This window comes from Musca domestica, unplaced genomic scaffold, assembly GCF_030504385.1.
Source record: "Musca domestica strain aabys unplaced genomic scaffold, Musca_domestica.polishedcontigs.V.1.1 7, whole genome shotgun sequence".
NCBI lineage: Eukaryota > Metazoa > Arthropoda > Insecta > Diptera > Muscidae > Musca > Musca domestica.
The window spans coordinates 6,108,230-6,129,410 of record NW_026712383.1 but is presented as its reverse complement, the minus strand read 5'-3'; the positions used below and the strand labels follow the sequence as shown (position 1 = coordinate 6,129,410).

At 37.5% G+C, this 21,181-nt stretch overlaps 1 protein-coding gene across 2 annotated transcripts in view; it reads right to left on the bottom strand.

Annotated features, from left to right (window-relative positions):
• The window catches only part of LOC101896101 (ATP-binding cassette sub-family C member Sur), a 223,289-nt gene that overhangs the window by 30,373 nt on the left and 171,735 nt on the right, over positions 1 to 21,181 (bottom strand). For both annotated transcript variants that reach the window (XM_011297641.3, XM_020039687.2), the window contains 5 exons: positions 17,755 to 18,326; positions 17,297 to 17,433; positions 10,487 to 11,376; positions 10,157 to 10,314; positions 1,476 to 1,671 (listed from right to left, as the gene is read on the bottom strand). In XM_011297641.3, the coding sequence (XP_011295943.1) occupies positions 1,476 to 1,671; positions 10,157 to 10,314; positions 10,487 to 11,376; positions 17,297 to 17,433; positions 17,755 to 18,326 (1,953 nt within the window). The remainder of the gene's footprint in view (positions 1 to 1,475; positions 1,672 to 10,156; positions 10,315 to 10,486; positions 11,377 to 17,296; positions 17,434 to 17,754; positions 18,327 to 21,181) is intronic.

Genomic DNA, 21,181 nt, shown 5'->3' with positions numbered 1-21,181 from the left:
TCAATATTGTCCATTTCGTATCTTACCTAAGACTGATAAAATATTGCAAGGTACCACGTGTATCCTTCCTTTACTTTATATGAATATCTGATAATTTCTGAAATATGTTCAAATGTGCGCCATGTACCATATACAGTGGGCCGAAATATTCCACTTCATCAGATACTGATAAAAGTATTGAAATGTGCAAAATTTGAAGAAAATCGAACACTTATTAAAAATTTCATTGCAATAATTGTTATCACATCAGATGTCGTTTTTGTATAACCGCCATTTAAAAGGTACTGCCCGATATTCAGTATTTTGATGATTTTGCCAAATTTTCTCCCGGATTCGTTCAAAAATTGATATTTGTAGGTCATAATGTGTTCATGCTCATGTGGCGGATCATAGTATGTATAGGTCCACGTTTTCGTATAGCCCCCATACAATGGTACCTCTGTATATACAGTGTTTTGATGATTTCCGTCTCATTGTTTCACATATCTGTGTAAAAATTGTTTTTGTAGGTCATAATGGGTTCTAGATCCGATGGTGAAACATTATATGCCTAGGTCTACGTTTTCGTATAGCCCCTTTATAGCGGTACCTCCTGGTATTCGGTATTTTGATGATTGTTGTTACATTTTCCCACGATTTGTGCAAAAATTGGTATTTGTAGTGCATTATGGGTTCTAGCTCCGGCGGCAGAACATTGAATATTTAAATCCACGTTTCCAAATTTATCCAAGAAATTATTTCAAATTTGTTATTTAAGAAGATTTGACACTTTTACTTTTACTTTTTACCAAATTTAGTACCATTTAGTTTTAGTACCATGGGGTAGATGACAATCCTTGAAGTAGAAAATTGTCTATAGAGATTCTCATTTTGGTATGGCCCCCATATAACGGCCTCATCCACTTTATGTTTTTTTTTTTTTTTTTTTTGAAAAATGGTGGAGGGCATTTAAAGTTCTGCCAAGCCGAACTTAGTTTTTTTTACTTGTTAACACTGCTTTCATAATCTGCTGCATTTTCCCCGTAATAAGATTTTGTGTCGCTCAGAGTAATATATTATATTCACATCTCTGACGACCGGTCTATATTTGAAAGACTAGTCATGTTCATTTTATGGGAAATAAAGAAATTCGACATATTTCACCTTAGAAAATTGCGGGAATGATTGTTCAACATATTAGTTGCGAAAGCCTTGTGCGTAACGTTTAATGAACTAAAAAATTAGCTTAAAAGCAGAAACTGTTCCTGCGATTGCTGAATATTTCCTATGAAACAACGGAATGTAATGCTAGTAATCACATTTGTGAGCACCTGCAAAAACGTAAAATGCTTTGAAGCCTCTTTAAACACCACCGTTAAATTACTCCATTTTTCCAGAACTTTTATCGCTTTGTGGGTGCTTTGTATGCGAACATACAAAGCATCCTCACAATCCAGTGGTAGAACGAAAAAACAAACAAACATAACAATACTTACCAGCGATATGCCCAACCAGCGATTGCTCGTATTGAGAATTGTGAATGCAATCGTATTTTCTTCCAATCGTCGAAATAATATTTCCGTGAAACGTGATTCCTGATTGTAGGCACGTATCGTGGTAACACCTTGTATCGTTTCGGATAGATGGGATATTACCGGTGTGTTGGTGGCATTCTCAATGCGCTGCAATTCCCTGCAAAATAAAAAAAATAAAACAATATTGAAGGCAATTTTGTTAGAGGAGAGATTTAAGAAAATTAAAGGGAAAAAATATTTTTTGAAATGGAATTTAAAAAAATCTAAAGTTACGGGAACAATGGATGGGGTAATAAGGGTCATTAACCACCTGGTAGAGAACATAGACACTTGACGTTTTATATGTTTATTCCCCCAATAACTAATCCATTTCCATATCCCAAAGAGGATATCACAACCGCAACATGTTTATGTCACAAGCCCCCATGCCCCGAGGGCATAAAACCCACATTTTTATGTAGAAATCCTCTCCTAAACAACATTCCCATATCTTTAAGAAGCCAAAGAAACATTTTAAGTAATTGTATTATCCTACATCCTTTTGATAGTTCCCCAAACAATCACAAAATTATAAAACTATTTCTGCTTGACTTTGTACACTTATGTTGTGAGCACCATGCTCCCGGGGCATTGGGATAACTTCTACTATGCCAGCAGCCGAGAAGAAGCTACTCCTAAGGAGTAGAATATTATTTACATATCCCGTGAAGTAAGAAGATATGGAGAGAGAACGAAAGAAAAAACCTAAGATGCAGTGGCATTTTTTTTTTTTTTGTTGTTGTACAATAATTTGTTTGTTCGAGTTTCTTACTCCCCTCCCACCAAAGGAGTTTCTTTGCGTGAATGTGTGTGTGTGTGTGTGTTACGACCACATGCAGCGGACAGCTGTTTATAGCAGAGAGAATACAATAAAATTCTAGAACAAACAACAAACAATACTCCAAGATGTTACTACACAACTATCAAGAATGTCACTCGGGGAGCTGTCAGCTTTCAAGCGTTGTTCCATCTTGTGAAGCATGCAGGGTAAATCTCTGAAATGTTTCTTAAACTTTGTTTATATCCTTTGCATTAAAGTATAAAGTGTATTCATTTTTAGATGCTGTTTGTAACTTCTCAAACGATTAAATTTAGATGCTAGCAATGCGTAACTCGGGGTTTGATTAATCTATAAGTTTGAGTCGAATTTTGATAGTGGTATAAATCGTAGTCAAATTTTTGTAACCGACTATGAGATCATCGAGTCGTGTCCAGTTTTTCACTTTTTCACCAAAAAGTCAAACAATCGATTTTGTCTTGCCGGAACATCTAAAATTGATTTTAAATGACTTTAGTTTGGAAAGTCAAAGTCTAATTTTGATTTTATACCATCCACCATAGTATGGAGGGTATATTAAGTTTGCCATTCCGTTTATAACACCTTGAAATACACATTTTAGACCCCACAAAGTTCTTGATTAGAACAATATTGGCATGTTTGTTTGGGATACCGTAGTATTTTGTTGTTGAAAATATCGTCAGGCTTAATCCCATTATTGTTGTTTTTATAAAACAACATTTATTTATTAGTGGAGAACGATGGTAATGTTTACCAGGGGGTAAGGGAGGGAATACCTATGTTTCGGAAAGAGCCACCAATCCTCATCAATTGCCTTGTTTTTTGCCTGGGATATTTTCCCCAGGTTTCCTGGTTCCTCTTCTATTGAGCTTACGATCTCGCCACTTGGGAAAAAAAAAGTTTTTTGTCATAGGAGTTATTTTAAAATAACTTCTGGGGAGAATATCCCAGGCAAAAAACTAGGAAACTGATGAGGATTGGCGGCTCTTTCCGAAACCTAGGTATTCCCTGCCTTACCCCCTGGTAAACATTACCATCGTTCTCCACTAATAAAAAAATGTTGTTGGGATTAAGCCTGCCGATTTTTGCAACAACAAAATATTCTTGATCAGCATAAAATTCTATGTCGATTTAGCGTCCGTCCGTCTATCCGTCTGTGGAAATCACTGTAGCTTCCGAACAAAATGAAGTAAGTTGATGTATTATGTATGCAGGACTTTTGGTATTGAAAATGGGCCATGTAGGTCCACGTTATGGTATAGCTCCCATGTAACGGTATCTCTGTATTTTGATGATTTTTGCGACATTTTTCACCGGAATTCTTTCAAATTTGGTATTTGATGTTCACAGTGGTTACTACAGCCTGTGACAGAAAATTGTCTGTACAGGTTCACGTCTTCGTATAGCCCCCATATAACTGTACCTCCCGATATTCGGTATTTTGATGATTTTAGCGACATTATTCCCCGATTTTTTTTTTCAAAATTGGTATTTGAAGTTAGTATGGATACTTCAGCCTGTGAAAGAAAATTGTGTATGCAGGTCCAGGTCTTCGTATAGGCCCCATATATCAGTACCTCCCTATATTCGGTATTTTGACGATTTTAGGTACAATACTCACCGAAATGGTTTGAGATGTCATATTTTAAGTTCGTAATGGATGCTCAGCCTGTGACAGAAAATTTTCTATGCAGGTCCAGGTCTTCGTATAGTTCCTATATAACGGTACCTCCCTATATATGGTGTTTTGATGATTTTAGCTACATTATTCATCGTTTATTTCAAGTTTCGAATTTGAATATGGTAATGGCTTATGACAAACAAAGCCTATGTAGGTTCACGTCGTAGAGACACCAATATAACGGCTAAATTCAACAGTATTTTTAAGGTTTTAACAGTATTTTTAACGGATTCTATTTTTTGCAAATTTCCAAATTCGTTCCAAATGGTGGAGGATATTCAAAGTTTGGCCCGGCCGAACTTACTGCTTTTTAACTTGTTTATTCCTCAACATTCTAATAAAAATTCTTTAAAAAGTTTTGTGTCCTATGGAAGTTATGTCTGAAATGTCCAAGTATAGACCCTTTAGAAAGGTACCTCCAGATATTCAGTATTTTAATGATTTTAGCCATATTTTTCAATTAAATTGTCACATTTTCATATATTCTCTATATAACAGAAATTTCTGACATTTTGTATTTTGATCATTTTTAAAATAATTGTTTATTCTCAATAATAAATGTTTATAGACATATTTTCAAAGATATCACATTCCAATCGGTGGAGGGTATTCAGAGTTTGACTCGCCTTTTTTCTTTTTTAAAATAATTAGCAATCTTGTCAGGAATTTCTTCATTTGATATGTTCTCTTTAATAACTATCAACTTGTTATAGCATGTTTCCATTGGAAACCGAACCACGTTGTTCGCTCTCAAAATTAGGTACACGAATTAACCCGTTCATAACATACGCTATTCTACATTGTAGTTTTCATTCATAAATTTCAGTCTTCCCAAAATTTTTCAAAATTTCATTAAATTTTTCTATTTTCAATTTTTAAATGTCATAATTAATTTTTTCGATAAATGCTCTCATTTGTTAAGGATGGGACATATTTTTTCGTTGTTCTGAGAGTGATTTGATTTGAACAATGTACAAATATGAGTGTTCGCTCAGAAAATTTTGTGTGAAGAATTAAGTAGTTTATTCATAGTTAAGGGTCAAACAACGAATAGAGAGCGAATCAAGTGCAGTGGAAACGCCACATTATTCGTTTATATGCAACCAACTTCAGACTGCTGTCATTTCTAAGTCACTCGCCCGACAGCTGTTAAAATTATTCCAGTGACAGCTCATTATATTGTTTACAAGCGCACAAAAACATTTTGGTGAGAATTTTCCAGAAAAATGTGATTCGTGATGGAATTCAAGCGTGATAGTGTGATTTCTTTATATTTGGCTGGAAAACCACAAGTGGCTATCGTTGAAGCACTGCAGCATTTAAATGTGAATAAATCTTTTGTTTCTCGTATCATCGCTCGTCAACGTGATACTGGTGGTAGCGTAGCCCGACGTCAAGGAAGTGGGAAATAAAAACATCAGCAGAAATGATTCGAAAAGTAAATAAGCAACTTGATCGAAACCCACGTCGCAGTTATCAAAAAAATGGCTCGGGAGCTGAACATAACGCAATATTCCATTCGGAAAATATTAAAAAATGAGTTCGGGGTAAAGCCATTGAAATTTCAAAGAAAGTGCAAGAACTTACACCGCAACAGAAAGAAAATAGACTCAAAAGAGCTAAAGAATTGCTTCGCTTGGCCGAAAGTGGTGAACTGCCGAATTTGGTTTTCTTCGATGAGAAAACATTCGTTGTCCGGCAGTTTGTAAACAAACAAAATGATCGGTTTTACTTGTCAAAGAGGTCAGCTGAAAATGTGCACCTTTGGTTGACTACCAGAACTCAAGCGCCGGCCATGGTCTCCGCTTGTATTAATCGACAGTGGCATCAGAATAAATGGCGAATATTATCGCGCCACCCAAGAATGATTACAAAATGAGGTTCCTCGCTTCATTTCCAGCGCACAATGGCCACCAAAATCGTCGGATACCAATCCGTTGGACTATTGTGTCTGGAATATTTTGGAAAGCAAGGTTGGCATTAAAAAAAAAACAAAGTGTCGATCACCTTAAGCAAGCGCTTTGCCGGGAATGGGCCATAATACCGCAGAGGAACATTCGGGCAGCGTGTTACGGTTTCATTGGCTGTTTAAATGCCATAATTCGTGCCAAATGTGACCAATTCGAACAAATCTAAACTAATTCTAAAAGTTGATGCTATTTCCGACATTTTTTTTCTTTCATTCAATAAAATTAAAAAGTAAAAATTTGACATTGTTGCATTTTTTTATCTCACCCTGTATAATGCTTGGTTCGGGTTACAATGAGACGGGCTTGCTATTGAATATTTTTGAATGATTTTCTGTTCACTGACTAATAAATTCGCAAATTGGGAATACCTTTTTCAGGACTAACTCTCATTAAGTTGAGTTGCCAGCAATTCATTTACACAGGGACTTCAGCTCGTTGTTCCGCGGAAGTTTCGACTCACTGTTCCGCACGAGCTTCGGCTCGTCATACCGTACCGTAGTGCTAGCTAGAATATTTTCCTAGCTATTGTAGACAACCAAAATAGCTAAATCCGAAAATACCCACAGTGGACTGCCAAACCCGAACGAGTTCCGATCCATCTGCAAAGGCTTAGACATCGACTGCTGAACATACCCTCAGCAAGCTGGCGTACCCGAAGGAGTCCCGATCCATATGCGAAGTCCTGGACAGCTGCTCCACAGTGTCTTGCCGAACTAGAACGAATCCCGATCCATCTCAGAAGACCTGAACAGCTGATCCCGAGTATCTCTACCCGGAACTGCCATCCCCTAACGATTATACCATGAGTCCCCAATCCGTCTCCGAAGACCTTGGACATCCACATCCCAACCCCGATTACCTCCCACTCGCCAGCCAGAAATTCACATTCACTGAGGTTCCGTAATATGCACTCTGTTACAACAATATTTTGGGAAATATATCAAATACAGCCCAGAAATACATGTGCCAAATTTTATCGAGATCGGGTCAGATTTGGATATAGCTCCCATATATAACTTCGTCCGATTTACCTTATATTGTGCACCAAACGTCTAATATTTGTCCAAATAGGATGGAATTTGGCACCTAGGATCGAATTTAGTCTAGAAGGTAGTATGTCAAATTTGGTGAAGATCGGTTCAGATATAGCTATAGCTCCCATATATATTGTTCATCCGATTTGTTGTATTTGTTACCCACAGCCGTAATATGCCCTCCGTAACAACAATATTTGGGGAAATATATCAAAAACAGCTCAGAAATATCTTTGCCAAATTTTATCGAGATCGGTTCAGATTTGGATATAGCTCCCATATATATCTTTATCGGATTTCAAATTAATTTTGCACCAAATGGGCAATACAAGTCCGAATTTAAAAGATACAAATGCTTCGGCATATTTAGTCCTTTGAACTTTAAATTATAATTATAATCATAACGTGTATGATTGAATTCTCCCATAAAAACTTTTAATTGTTATGCGGAGCTCTACTAAATTAGCAAAGTGGTGTAGGGTATCATAATGTCGGCCCCGCCCGTCTTTAAGACTTTCTTTACTGGTTATGACTTGCTTGCATTTTGGTTTTACACATTTTTGGATAGTACATATGGTAATTGATAAAACAAGTTCGATGTGACCTAAACTTAATGTTGTTTTAGTTTGATTTGTAGTTATTTTCCAAGCTCCTTAAAAAAAGTAATTTTCAATGCATAATGTGGGCTAAGATCAGCGAGTAGCGTGTAGGGTATTGCACTAACCTTCTCATACAGTTTTAGAAGATATTCTTTTTTGCTTAGAAATGCTAAAAAGAGATGGAGGAGAACATGAAATGCATGGAAGTCGAGTCGAGTTAAATAATAAAAGTGCCTTTTGTGGTCGATTTGCTTGGTTGCTGTTACACATTAACATTTCCAAATGCCATTCAATTCCATTCCATTCCATTTCATTTTTTTTTTTTGCTTTTTTTTTTATTTTTTTGTTTGTATTTTGATAAAATATTCTGAGATTTTTCAGTACAATATCAGTTTTTTATTCCGAAATATATTCAGTTTTTCATTCCGAAATATTCATCTGAGACCTCATATCTTAACAATTTTTTTACAAAATTACAAATTAAATTTCTGCAACAAACGACCACAAATATCTTCCAACTTTTCTGACCAGCAAAAAAGATGATACAATTTTGTAATTTTATTTCTGTCCTGACATCATCGTTAATTAAAATCACATTTCATAAATATCCCCGTCGAAACCAAACAAAAAAATATGTATTTCCTTAATAAGAAAAATAACGTGGAGTACGTGTAATAAGTCGTTATTTAAACAAAAACAAAAGTCGCAAAAGTTTTAAATGCAACATCAGTCCCGCCACAGCCACCATAAAACTTTGTTTCCTTCAAAAGAGAAATATAGTGTTTTTTGTGCGTGACAGTGTTGCGTTCTTTTTCTCCTCTCGCTGCTCCACCACCCACACAAACACACACTTGCATATACTCAATCTTTTCGGATATATCACCCGAATGTATGGGCAAAGTTTCCAATACCGCAAAACAAACAATGATGAAGTCGTTGACGTTGGCGAATGGTTGGTTGGTTGGTTGGTTCGTTCGTTCGTCTGTCAAAAACATGAAAAAATCCAAAATTGTTTAACACAGCAACAAATTTAAAATTCATACTTGTCGAGTTACAACTAATAATACTCAAACGAGTGGTTTTCTTTTTTTTGCCAAACTTCAATGAAACTTCTTAGCCTTCTGCCCGTCCCTAACTTTTTTTGAAGTCTTGCAAACACCCCCTCCGGTTGTGTTAATTTGTACGTCATAGAAATTTTTGTCAAAACAGAAAACCCCAAAAATTATTCAGTGCGTGTTGGGTAACATTTGCGCACAACTTATATCCGTTTCCTGTTTCTGACAAAAGGCACCATGGTGGGACGTTGATCAAATCAGACACAAAATGGGGAAAATGACGTAGAACAAAAAAAAAAAGGATAGAAAAAACGTGTCTAAACTAAATTTGTTAACTGCAAAACAATTAAGGTAAACGAATTGGTGACGGAGGGGACTTTAAAGGAATGTTGGTGAAAAAAAGTGCGGAACGAGTTGCAGTTTTAAAAAGCTAAGACATAGAGTAGGACATTCTCTCCTCCTTATTCTAAGACATAGAGTAGGTGATGACCTCCATCATCATCCTCTTATCCATACAATAGATGATGACCTCCGTGGTCATGCTTTTCTCCAAAGAGTAGATGATGATAACCTCCGAGGTCATCCTCTTCTCCATTGAGTAGATGATGATGACCTCCGAGGTCATCCTCTTCTCCATTGAGTAGATGATGATGACCTCCGAGGTCATCCTCTTCTCCATAGAGTAGATGATGGTGACCTCCGGGGTCATCATCCTCTTCTCCATAGAGTAGATGATGATGAAATCCAAGGTCAACCTCTTCTCCATAGAGTAGATGATGATGACATCCGGGGTCATCATCCTCTTCTCCAAAGAGTAGATGATGGTGACCTCCGGAGTCATTATCCTCTTCTCCATGAAGTAGATGATGGTGACCTTCTGGGTCATCATCTTCTTCTCCGTAGTGTAGATAATGACCTCCGGGGTCATCTTCTGCTCCATAGTGTAGATAATGACTTCGGTCATCTTCTTCTCCATAGAGTAGATGATGACCTCCGCGGTCATCTTCTTCTCCATAGAGTAGATGATAACCTCCGCGGTCATCTTCTTCTCCACAGAGTAGATGATGACCTCCGGGGTCATCCTCTTCTCCATAGAGTAGATGATGACCTCCGGGGTCATCCTCTTCTCCATAGAGTAGATGATGACCTCCGGGGTCATCCTCTTCTCCATAGAGTAGATGATGACCTCCGCGGTCATCTTCTTCTCCATAGAGTAGATGATGACCTCAGCGGTCATCTTCTTCTCCATAGAGTAGATGATGACCTCAGCGGTCAGGAAGACCCCCCGGGGTCATCTTCTTCTCCATAGAGTAGATGATGATGACCCCCCGGGGTCATCTTCTTCTCCATAGAGTAGATGATGATGACCCCCCGGGGTCATCTTCTTCTCCATAGAGTAGATGATGATGACCCCCCGGTGTCATCCCATCCCATCCAAACTTCCCATTGATTTTCAAACACTTACCTCGACGAACAACGGTAGAACTTCTGTATGACATAGTAGGCCAGACATACTGGCACCGTGACCACCAGAAACCAGGGAGTGATGATGATATTGATTAGAATGGCACACACGCACAACAAGGTGAACTGTAGCAATCGTTGACTTGTGGCCGCGATTTTCTGAAATCATGAAGAAATATGAATTAAAACACACGAACACACCTTTACAATGTTAAATTCAAAGTCTAGAATCCTGAATTCAACAATTCAACGGAGAAACAAATGAAGGTTGTAAATTTCAACTGGTCTTCCGACCATAAAAACACCACCACCAACACATCTACCGACCTACCTTATCAATGATGGCCATATCGTTACTGAAGCGATTCATGATGCGACCCAGCGGCGTGACCTGGAAGAAATGCAGCGATTTGTGCATAATTGACTGCAGAAGTTTATCATGTAAATTGCGACGGGCTTTACAACCGGCCCATTGGCCGGCCGGTGTCGATATCATGGCCATGACTATGCATACGCAGGATATTATGGCATAAATGTGGAAATAATACGTGACTTCGTGATGCATCCTGCCGCTGGACGAGAACGAGGACGAAGGGCCAAAAAGCAGATTTTCCATATCACCGGCGGTGGGGCTGGTGGCCTGGCCGGTTGTTGCATAATTGTGGACACCCATTTGTTGCATTGCGGATATATTTACGGATGTTATCGCTTTATGTTGCAGCAGCATTGCACCACTACCAGCGATAGCTCCAGCCGCTGCAGCTGCAGCAGCGCCAGCAGTGGGCTTATTGTCATCGGTCCATTGTTGTAGCCAAACATCCGTGTACACGCGCAATGTTTGCCAAATTAGGGCCGTGATGAAAAATATTAAAACAATTGCGTAACCAGATGCACGCACATACAGCAAATAGATTTCCGCCGGTATTTTACCATATTTTCGTTCAACATCGTAATTTGTTGTCGTCGTTGTTGGTTTCTCCTTGTTGTTGTTGTTATTGTTGTTTCGCTGTTGTTGTAACAACTGCCCGGCTGAGGATAATTCGGTAGTTGAATTGGGCATTTCAGTTGTGGCTTTTGTTACTACATCACCCTGAGTGGTAACATCGGTGGCCGTTGTGTTGTTGTGGCCACCACTTGTCGTTGTAACTCCGGTATTGTCGACATGATTTTCCACGAGATTTCCATTGTTTGCCAACAAAGTTTTATAGTCAATATTGGCATCTGCAAAAAAAAAAAAAAGAACGAAGATGGCGAACAAGTATGTTAATATTTAAAATAATTTTACTTAAAAAATCTTAATATTTAAAAAAACAAGTAAAGAAAGTCTTAAAATCGGGCGGGGCCGACTTTATGATACCCTACACCTATTAGCTAATTTAGTAGATCTCCACATAACAATTAAACGTTTTTATGGGAGAATTCAATCATACACGCTATGATTATAATTATAAATTAAAGTTCAAAGGACTAAATATGCCGAAGCATTTGTATCTTTTAAATTCGGAATTGTATTGCCCATTTGGAGCACAATTAATTTGAAATCGGATAAAAATATATATGGGAGCTATATTCAAATCTGAACCGATCTCGATAAAATTTGGCAAAGATATTTCTGAGCTGTATTTCATATATTTCGCTGAATATCGTTGTTACGGAGTGCATATTACGGCTGTGGGTAACAAATATAACAAATCGGATGAACAATATATATGGGAGCTATAGCTATATCTGAACCGATCGTCACCTAATTTGGCATACTAGCTTCTAATCTCAATTCGGTCGCATGTGCCAAATTCCATGCCATTTGGTCAAATATTAGACGTTTGGTGTACAATAAAAAGTAAATCGGACGAAGTTATATATGGGAGCTATATCCAAAACTGAACCGATCTCGATAAAATTTAGCAAAGGTATTTCTGAGCTGCATTTGATATATTTCCCTAAATATTGTTGTTACAGAGTGCATATTACGGCTGCGGAGGACATAAATAACAAATCGGATGAACAATATATATAGCTATATCTCAACCGATTTCGATCAAATTTGGCATACTTATTTTCCGGCCTAATTTGGGTGTATATGCAAAATTCCATACAATTCCATATATCTAAATTTTGACCGATTATCTCCAATTTCAATAGGGTTCGTCCTTGAGCCAAACAAATGATCTGTGCAAAATTTCATCTGGATCGGGCAATGAATGCGACCTGTACATGGACAGACGGACGGACGGACATGCATAAATCGACTTAGAATGTGGTTCTATGCAGATCATCAAAGGGAACTATGGGTCTATCTCGTTTCCTTTTGCCTGTTACAAACAAATGCACAAAGACATAATACCCCGACCACCTTGTGGTGTAGGGTATAAAAAATAGGTCTTCTATTTAAAAGAGGGCGAAAATAGTTTTCGAAAACTGTTACTAAAACATACTAAAAGGGGGCGTCCCTTTACAATTTTAGGCCAGAACCTTGCATGAAGAGGGTGGAGACATCAGATAGATTATTGCTAAATAAATAAGCAGTCAGAGCTACATATTGAATAAAGTTATATGAGCCGGTGTTAACATATCTTCCGAATTTTAATTTAAGAAGTGGCCCGCTTTGGATAATAAAAAAAGGTATAAATTTTACTAAATGTGTAAGAGTTTAACTAGATTTCTTAAAATTGGCATAAGAGGCCCCAATGGGGTAAAACGGCGACATAAGGCAATGTTTTTTGGGAATTCGTACCTAAAGGCTACAAAAAGTACAAAATGTCATTCAAAAGGTTCAGCACTGATCCAAAACGAGAGAGTTGAGATAAAATAGATTTTTTTTTTAATTCCCCCTTAAGGGTATGAGAATTGCCAAGATATACGAAATGTTTCACTGTTATGTTCAATATCGAATAAAGTTTTAAATAAACTGGCGATTCTTTATGCCCTCAGGCATTGACTACAGATTGTAACATTTTATACGGTCAAAACGACATTCATGGAAATTGCGGGTTTAGACTCCAAGTCTCTTTGGACGAAATCCATTTCAAAACATTTGAAGTCGATCTCGGGATGCCCGTCTGTTTGTCTCGCTGTCTGGTTCATAAGCACCATTACATTCGAAGGGAGTAGTCAATTTCATCCAAATTTTGTACATCGTAATATTACTATCAGAATTAGATCGAGTTCGGAGATGGACAGCATCGGTTCACTCCGTCTTGTCCCGTCCCCACAGTAAAATTTAAAGTTTTAAAGAAAGTAACTCACATTTTGTTCAAACTTTGTAAATCCTAAAATTTGTACCAAAGCTAAGTTAGGTGCAAACAAGTTAAAAAGCAGAAAGTTCGGCCGGGCCGAACTTTGAATACCCTCCACCATTTGGAACGAATTTGGAAATAAAATCCTGAAAAAAACTTTGTTAAAATGTTAAAAATACCGAATATTGCCGTTATATCGGTGTCTATACGACGTGGACACACACAGGCATTTTTTGTCATAATTCATTACCAAATTTAAATTCGGAACTTGAAATAAACGGTGAATAATGAATGAATAGCTAAAATCATCAAAATAAAGAATATAGAGAGGTACCGTTATATCGGACCTGAACCTGCGTAGACAATTTTTGTCATAGGCCATTACGAACTGCAAATACGGCATTTCAAACAATTTCGATGAGTATTGTACCTAAACTCATCAAAACACCGAATATAGGGAGGTACTGGTATATGGGGCCTATACGAAGACCAGGACCTGCAGAGACAATTTTCTGTCACAGACTGGAGTTTCCATAACGAACTCTATTGAGGTACTGGTATATAGGGGCTATACGAAGACGTGGACCTGCACAGACAATTTCGAACTTCAAATACCAAAGTTTGAACAATTCCGGTGAATAATGTCGCTAAAATCATCAAAATACCGAATATCGGGAGGTACCGTTATATGGGGGCTATATGAAAACGTAGACCTACATGGCCCATTTACGAACTTAACCTGCCTACTGTAAAAATAAACATGTGTGCAAAATTTTAGCCTTGTATCTCAACTCGTTCGAAAGATAGCGTGATTACAACAGACAGACAGACGGACATCGCTAAATCGACTTAGAATTTTACGCTGATCAAGAATATATGTACTTTATTGGGTCTGACATCAGTATTTCGAGGAGTTACAAACAGAATGACAAAGTTAATATACCCTCCATAGTATGGTGGAGGGTATAAAATGGACAATATCGACATACTCATTCTTGAATAGTTACAACCCTTATAAAATTTGAAAGGAAAGTTAAGTCGTCTTAAAATTTTGCATATCCCAAAATGTCTACCAACGATAGGTACTAGATATATCGTTAATGTCGGAATACTCCTTCTGGTACCTCCCTTTCAAAGCGATATGCCGAAATTCCGAAAATGCGTAATTCGTACCACAAATGTTTTCTTCCACCCTACGATTTCTATGTGGTTGTAAAACTGACTTTTTAAACCGTCAGGCCAAAATGTGCCTCATCGAAATAACGTTTTAGACCCTAGGTCTTTTTGGACCAAATACGTTTGTGGACATTTGGAGTCGATCTAGCGATGTCAGCCCGTCTGTCTGTCTGGTGCGCACGATAACTTTCGAAGGGAGTATCTGATATGGTCCAAACTTGGTACATCGTAATATTGTCATCAAAAATAGATCGGTTTTGAAGATGGGCAATATCGGCCCACTTCTTCTGGTAGCTCACCAACAGAAGGTGGGGGGATCTCCTTTGCTCATCAAGGTCTCGAAACGAATAACCATTTCTGATTCTGCACCAAGGACAAGTACCATTAGCCTTAACGTATGCATATTTAGTAGAGCTCCCGTAACAAAAGAATGTATTTGAAGTAGATCATACCACCTTTCATCATTTGGCATTAAGGCAGTTATAATTTGGTTTCAGAGGGAACTAATATATGGTATGCATATTCAATTCTGAGTCGATTTTCACTAAATTTGAGACAGAGACATTTTTATCTTTTGTACCAAATAATATTGCTAAATAGTGTAGGATATCACTTCGATGAGGATTATGTTTAAAAAATGTATAATGTATTATATGTATATTAGCCATTATTGCAGAATAAAGCTTAAATCGGATTAAGAATATATATGGGAGCTATATCCACATTTTAGCCGATCTAGATAAAATTTGGCAAATGTTATTAAAATTGGGCATAGGTATTATCTCTATAAGATATCTGGTACCAAATATCATTTTTGTGGAGTACATATAACGAATGTGAGGGACTTAAAGACCAAATCGGATGAAACATATATATGGGAGCTATAGTTATATCTGAACCTATTTTCAAAACATTTGGTGTTTTTGCTTCTAGACTGAATTTGGACGAATATGCCAAAATTCCGGTTATTTGGGCTGATATTTGGTCATTTGGTGCACAATTAACCCGAAATCGGTTAAAGATATATATGGGAGCTATGTCCAAATCGGAACCCAACTTGATAAAATTTGGCAAAGGCATATCTGGGCTGTATCTGATATCTGGTACCAAATATCATGCTTGTGGTGTACATATTACGAATGTGAGGGACTTAAAGACCAAATTGGATGAAACATGTATGTGGGAGCTATAGCTATATCTGTACCGACATTCACCAAGCAATTGCTTTTAGACTGAATTCGGTCAGATGTGCCAAAATTCAGGTCATTATACCGATATTGGCCATTTTGTGCACAATTAACCCAAAATATGTTGAAGATATATACAGGGTGAGACAAACAAAGTCAAACGCCATAATTTTTACATTTTTTTTTAAATTTTATTGAATGAAAGCAAAAAAATGTCGGAAATACCATCAAATTTTAGAATAAGTTTAGATTTGTTCGAATTGGTCACTTTTGACACGAATTATGGCCAATGAAACCGTCACACGCTGCCCGAATGTAGCTCTGCGGTATTTTTGCCCATTCCCGGCGAAGCGCTTGCTTGAGGTCATCGACACTTTGGTATTTTTACGTGCCAAACTTGCATTTTTTTCTGAGTTTGGCAGAATTCTGCCAACTTTGTGTTTGTATTTACTGTTTTGAAAAATAAAAACAAAGCATTTTCAAAATCAATGATTGGAAGAAATGAGTATTGCGAGGGGTGCATTTAAGCTTTTTACCATTTTTGCCATGATATTGAAATATTAAACACTTTGGATAATATTTTTGAAAGGGTTTTCACTCATTTTTTACGCTGTCTAACTCATTTTAAAAATATTCTATATTCTGAATAAATCTGATAGGAAGCCTCAAGCTCAGGGCTGTAATTCAGTAGTTTTAGGAGCCCGTTTTCACATCATCATTGTACCACGAATACACGAGTCTACCTCTACTTCCATAATCTACTTGATTTTTTCCTGTGTTATTTTTTGTGCTGTACAGTGTAATTGGAAGAATACCCGTTTCTACGTTTACTACATCTTGAGTTGTTGTCGTGGATACACTTAGTTCTGGCTGTAATAAGCTCCCAATCCTTTTTGAAATGTCTAGATTTTTGTTGACCCTTATACAATATATCAAATATGACTTCACCCGGCCCATGCCTCCTCCATATCAACGTTACCGAAGTCCCCTAATGGCTATCAATATTTATTTATTTGTTATATTCCCTTCGTTTTCAATTATTCGACTACGTTCTTGCAACAATGCAATACTCACTCCTCTTCCAACTTCAATTCAATTAAAAATTCGGATTGGAATCAATTCAATTTGGGTGCAAAATATATATTTTTGCCTCAATACCACCTGCCAAGGGATATTATCGAACATCAGTTATCATTAGTGCTTAATAAACACCTTTTGTTCGTACAATTGATAATAATCAATGGAGAAAGTTTTTAGTTTAGGGAAGAAAAACTTTATAGTCCCATGCAGGTGGAGAGGGATGGTGGGGGCAGGCAGACAGCCAGCCAGCCAGCCACAGGCAACTGCCAACACATACCAACGAACCCAAACCCTGTAAGATGGCAATGATGATAGCAATGTCGGCAGTGGATTATGACTTTTCCCACAGTGCATTCATTCATTCATTCTATTTTCCAGAGTCTAGGCATCCATGTAGGTTAGCTGTTCGCATGTGTAAGTCTGAATGTGTGTGTGTGTGTGAATACATTACTACATACATACCTTGAATGGATTCCTCATTTTCAATACCGGCAATCCAACTTTCCGTCTCCGTTTCAGTTGCATCCGTTAACACCGAACTCAATTCAATGGATGGCACTGATGAACCAGCCATGCCAGACGATTCCTCGGAGATGCTCCTGTAGGTGGCCGGCCAGCCAGGATGTGATGTGCGAATGGATGAGTGAAAGAAAATGAATTGTTATTGGTATTTTTATAGAAGAGTAAACTATAAATTGCAATTGTATATCATTTCGTACAGAGAGGGGGAGAGAGATCCAAGCCAGATGGATGGATAAGGATGAAGCTCTTAAGTATTGACATGGCCGGATGGCAATGACGTTGATGACGTTTTCAAGTGATGGAATTAAAAGTAAATTTCATTACATTGTTGGCATAACAAAAGCCAGCTGGGATGAAGGCATGGTAGGAGACTACTAGGCTACATAAACAATACTTACACAATGGCTGTATCTCCACTACCAGGTCTGGGTTTGTGATGTGCCACCTGGGCAATAGCTTTCGATTTGTTCGATCTACGCATGGTCATACGTCGTAGGAATTGCTGGAATCCATTACCCGTTTCCAAACTCTGTTCATGTGAATCCGTTACATCACGAGCCTCCGTGCTGTCCTCGAAGGTCGGTGGTGCTGAAATATTCTTTGTCAGCGGTTGGTGTTTATGCATCGGTGCACTGGGTTGCCAAGATTGAGTGCGCGACGGAGCCTCTTCACTGCTACTTAAATTTGTCATATAACTGACAGCACTACCAACGCTATCGGTGAGGAGACTTCTGCGTAACTCTGTTGGTGTATTACTAATGTTGCTAAGGCGACTAGAGGTGCGCGAACTGGGCCGATGACCGCTACGAAATGTGTCATTTCCGGTACGACGTCTACGCCGCAATGGTACACCTTCGAGTTGGCATTCATCAAGGGGAAGTGGGACATCGTAGATTAGATGGCGGGAGCTATAGAAGCCAGATGGTGTGCGAGACAGTTTGAAGCCGGAATTGCAAGCCATCGAGGAGGTCTGAAAAATGAGTGGAATTAAATAAAATTTCAAAATTGTATTAAAATATACGAGCTCTTTAAAAAAAATACATCGAAACGGGGCCTACTACTGCATTCGTATGGTACATTTAAATCCAATGAGAACCCACAACATAATACTGTGATATAGGAGATATCAAGGGTACTGAAGTGTAGTGGACGTTTATTACAAATTTGGCGACAAAAACATTTATATCCTCAAAATGTTTGTAAAACCCTCAAAATTCCTTATATCGACAGTGTGTATGGGAGCGATGTGCCGTAGTGAATCAGTTAAACGTCTGTTCAAATAAGAGATAATTTAGTAGAAGGACGAGAATCAATATCTACTATTTTTAATATCATCTTTTATATACAGATATAAACAAGTAGTTAAATAATTGACTGACTGACTGACCGAGAATCCACACCCAAACGAAACGGCTGAAGCTAGAATCTTGAAAATTTTCCCTAGGGTTAAGGCATGGGTATATAAGCAGGTTGAAGTCTTCCTTTGGCATATCATGAAGGGATGAAAGAGCAGCGCACGAAACCTGACGTCGTTTTTCCTTATAACTTGACATTAATATGCTTAGCCATGAAGCCAAGCTGCTTTTATATCCATGCCTTTATTCTTGGTTCATAAGCGTGTGATGAGGCTGGGTTCTTGTACTCGTATTAAAAGGGTACAAAGAGTAGTAAAATGTACTAAAAATGTAATACTTTGTGTTAGACAAGCGGAATTGCAGCTCATTCTGAAATTTGGAATGATGGAGTTCAGAATGGATGTACCAAAGGGTTTTTTTTTTTTTTGAAAGGTTACAAAAAGTTTTAAAATGGTACTAAACTTCTAAATTGGTACCATTTGGTACTATATGAACATGTAGAACTAAAACAAGTAAGCAAAGGCTATAGTCGTGCGGGGCCGATCATGTGATACCCTACAACACTACAATATGGTAGAAGCCCCCTTATGTCCAAATCCTTTTGGAATATTTAGCTTTTGAAATTATGTCATGGAGCACTGCCCAGATATTAATCTTAGCGTTTTGACTAGGGACATTTAGCCAATATTTACGCACTCCATCGTGCCGTTAGTTGTTGTGGTCCATTTCACAGCTACATATACCAATGGTTATCCAAAATTCTAGAATTCTTCCCTGTTCTTAACTCTCTTCAATTGTGCGAGCAGGAAATTTTTTCTATTTTTGGTTTATTTGAACCCCTAAATATTTTGCGATTAACGCCAAAAGCAAGAGGCCCCTCTATATCACGAAATTTAAACTCATCTATACGATTTGCTTGTCTACGATATTTGGCTTTATTCATCAACGAAATCAGCATAAAAAAGCCAGAAGTCCACCTTTTGTGTATTTCGGATATCGCCTGTAATTAATGTTGGTATTTTTACTCACAACATAACTTCATGCGAGATTCCCTTCGGATGCAATTTATTAAATTTTTAACGGCTAAAATATCAGACACATTTTTAGTTGTTGGTCCTATTCAACCCCTAAATATATCGCGGACATCTTGGAAAACAATAGGCCTAGCCCTTCTGAACCTAACATTACCCTTTTTCTTGAGGATTATTGCAATCTGTATATAATAACCCCAACCTGTGTTGTAAAATAAAAAAAAATATTACAAAATGTACAATTCAATATTATAAGTCAAATTGAAAAAATCGCATGCGATAAAATATATTAAACAAGTAAGCAAAGGCTACAGTCGAGCGGGGCCGACCGTTGAATACCCTAAAACACTATAATAAATGATACAGTTTATATAGGCCAGATACTCGAACGAATTCCACAAGATATTGTGACAAATAATAAAAGAAAACCATCAGGTTTCGTTCTTTAATTTTCGAATAATAGAAACTTGAACTAATTTGCTCATTTCCAATTTATTGGTAGATGTTGCACGTAAATGGTCTTCCTAGATCTGGAACCAATATTTCCCAAAGACCTATAATCTCTCAGAAGTGGCAAACGATTAACATTTATTATTGGTTTTTGACTGAAACGCATCTATATGAGATACAGACATTTGACAATATTCTTCAACGAAATAGTCAGAAGTGCGTCTTTCCTGTATTTGTGAATTCTCCAAAAAGTCACTGGAATGGACATTTTCATAGTTAGTCTACAAAAGTTGGCAAACTATTTCACACATTGAATATTTCTGGATGGCCATCCGAAACTGCTTGGCTTTTGCAATGTGCGGTAACCCCCATTCAAATGTGCGTGAGGATCGGGCGATAATTACGATCTACTGACAATTTTGCAGTTTCTTGGTCCATTTCAACCCCTAAATATATGACGATCATCTCCAAAAAGAGTAGGCTTTTATTCTGACCCTCATCTTATCCCCATGCAAAGTTTCGTAAGGATCGGGCCATAAATGCGATCTGTATATGATATCCTGATATCCTAACTACTTAGTTTTGTTAGCTGTAGAAATATTACCAAATGTTTAATTCAAAATGAAAATATGCCAAAAATATGACAAAATTGAAAAAATATGAGAAAATGTTTCAAAACCAATATTTCCATCTTTAGAGAGATATTTTTATGCGATTTTTTAGACGTTTTTTCTTTCCTGCCAAGAGGCCATTCTGAATTAATGAGAACTGTCGAAATCAGTTCAGCCGTTCTCGACATATAAGAGATTTTTCATGCATATCCTCTTTCAAAGACATATATATCGCACATATTTTGCTATATATCCGATTTGTTGGATGTTAACATCAATGTAAAGGTCAGAAGTAACCTTGTCATGGCTTTGTGATTTCGCCGGGATTTAAAATATTCGCGGTTTAATGGAAAATTTTAATTTTTTTTCAACACAAAA